At 39.0% G+C, this 2,693-nt stretch overlaps 1 protein-coding gene across 1 annotated transcript; it reads left to right on the top strand.

Moving 5' to 3' along the window:
• The first annotated feature begins 1,406 nt into the window (after positions 1-1,406).
• LOC141588074 (uncharacterized) lies at positions 1,407-2,363 on the top strand. Its single transcript, XM_074409529.1, has one exon. The coding sequence runs from the start codon at positions 1,407-1,409 to the stop codon at positions 2,361-2,363; it is 957 nt and encodes a 318-aa protein (XP_074265630.1).
• The last annotated feature ends 330 nt before the right edge of the window (positions 2,364-2,693 follow it).

The following is a 2,693-nucleotide window of genomic DNA, read 5'->3' as shown; positions in this document are numbered from 1 at the left end:
GGGTCTTCAAAAATGGAAGAAAATGATTAAATGAAATGGATTGTAAAAAGCAAAGTCAAGCTTGCCAATTGACTTCACAAAAATCACCCAAACCTCCTTCAACCTCAACTCTTCGTCAATTACAATTTACCAAATTTCCATTTAATTGCCAACTTCCATGATTCCCATTTTCATTTCCACTTACCTCCACCATTTCCATTTCTTCGCCAAAAACCCGATATTGGAGCTCCTCAATGTCGCAGTACTAGTGAGCCAGAGCGGGTCGTTATGAACCCGACTACTCTTCCTCACATTCTTCATTACTATCATCAGTTCAATTGATTCGAATTTTTAATCGATCCAGACTTAAGCACGGTTTCGGGTCTTCAATGGTGGCGTTGCAAGGAGGAGGGGCTGCTGCTGGTTGTCGGATCTGGCTCGATCTAGACTTAAGCTTAACCACCCATATCATTCTTCAGTCACTAATATCGACGATTGTTTTTTGGTGGTAGATTAATTGACTGAATATTGGTTAGCGATTGACGGATTGAGTAATTTAGGGAGTGATACAAATAATCAATTGAAAGAATTGGGGAAGATAGATTAGAAAGTTGGGATTTAGGGTTAGATTGGTGTAATTGAATCACATAATGAATTAGTGAGTGCAAGTGAATGAGGGTAGTCTTGGAATTCCGCATAAATCGTCACTTAATAAGTCGGGAAATAGGAAAAACGATGCTCGGGGTGAAAATACGGTGGTGATTGGGGAATATACATTGAAATTTGGGGGTTATTTATAAAAACGAAAATACATGGTGGTAATTTGTAAAAAGACGCAAATACGTGGTGGTTATTTGTAATTTTTCCTTATCTTTACAATAAAATGTTAGCTTAAAATGTTGTTTGTCTAAGTTCAATGAATTAGGAGTTTTAATGATTGTAATTAAGTGAAGAGTAAAAGCTTAACTCTTCACTTTGCTAGGCTTGCATGGTTCCATGGGGCTATATAAGGCCTTCATTTGCTTGAATAAAATCATCCAGAAATTTGCTCAAACTTGTGTTTACAAAAATCGTTTCTTGCTTAGAAACAAAACTGGTTTTGGTTAGAACGCGGTTCTAATTAAAATTCTCGAGTTGTTGATCAATAGGTCTTGGTCTCACTCACTTTGATCAAGTAATAGGTCTTGCTTGTTCAAAACACTATCCCTTATACACAAAAATCAGAACTGGTCGTACCTAGTACGTTCGGTTCGCCAAAAACAGTCCGTTAATTTTTTAATCTTTTGTTATCTAAATTGATCAGTTTCAGGTCTGCGCGTACCTAGTACGAACAGTCCTCAAAGACTTTATCCAAATCGTTCTAAAATCCATTTGCTCAATTCGTATCATTTGTGGTATCGAGCTTGGCTCTTGATCCTTATTTATCGATGGATTTTGATAATCCTAACTTTTTGCAGCAACTCCGTGATGCCTTGAGAAACATGCAAGAAAGGGATGATAGGTGGCAACCAAGGCGTTTTGAAAGAGTGGCTGAACCATTCAAGGTGAACGAACTACCTGAGTTCGTTGGAGGGGCTGATCCCGAGGCCTATTTGGAGTGGGAACGGAAGATAGATCGTATGTTTGATTTCAAGGAATTGGATGATGAGAAAAGATGCAAATATGCAATTCTGAAATTAAGCAAGGGAGCATCTCTTTGGTTTGAAGGGTTGAAGGCCAAGAGGGTGCGCGCGGGGAAGGAAAAGATAGATTCTTGGGAGTCTCTGAAACGCAAACTTCGTAAAAGGTATGTGCCAACGACCCATAGGTTAGCTACATATCGTAAGATTGCTGATTTGAGACAAGGAAAATTAAGTGTTAGTGAATATATTGATGAATTTGAAAACTTATGTTTGATGGGTGAATTAGAGGAAGTAGAAGAGCAGAAAATGTCGAGATTTTTGCGTGGATTGAATTATAATATTGCTAGTTCTGTTGAGTTATACCCATATTCTGATTTTGATACTCTTTGTGGTCTTTGTTTGAAAGTGGAGTCACAAGGGAAGTCTAAGTATGGGGGAGGGTCGAGTTCAGATTCGGGAAAGAACAAATCATGGACCAAAACTGAAACAAACCCCAAAACCGAAACACCTAGTAGTTCGTTTGTGAGTCCTAACAAAGCCACGGCATCCTCAAATGCTACCCCTAGGACCACGGCCAAGGAGACCAATCTGTCCAAAGTCCGTTGTTTCAAGTGTCAAGGTTTTGGTCATTATCAAAGTACGTGTCCAAACAAAAGAGTCGTGACCTTGAGAGAGGCGGTAGAGTGTAGGGACGAGTTGTTGGCCGAGGAAGAACAATTGGGTGAACTGTTTAATTTCAATGAAGGTGTGATGCGACCATAATTGGCGCATATTTAGCCCCCGAATTACCATTGTTTCCATGCTTTTTAGTGCCTATTTGGGTCATTTCTTATCTTTAGTTCTTTGTTTTGCATATTCTTTGAGATTTTGATCCCTTGGTAGGAAAGGAGTAAGAATCTTGCATTTTCATGGCAAAACAAGGCTAAATTGATCATATTCAATGACCAAGCATCAAGGAGAGACAAGACTAGAAGGCCTTTGTACATAGCATAGTAGAAGAGCATTGTTGAGAAAAGGATCCTTGAGTCCCCAAGGAAATCCCCAAGGAATTCATGAAGAAAAGGGAAGAAAAAAGAAGAAGGAAAGTTCTTT

The sequence above is a fragment of the Silene latifolia genome, chromosome 6, assembly GCF_048544455.1.
Source record: "Silene latifolia isolate original U9 population chromosome 6, ASM4854445v1, whole genome shotgun sequence".
NCBI lineage: Eukaryota > Viridiplantae > Streptophyta > Magnoliopsida > Caryophyllales > Caryophyllaceae > Silene > Silene latifolia.
Note: the sequence above shows the minus strand (reverse complement) of the source record. Positions and strands in the feature narration are given on the sequence as shown.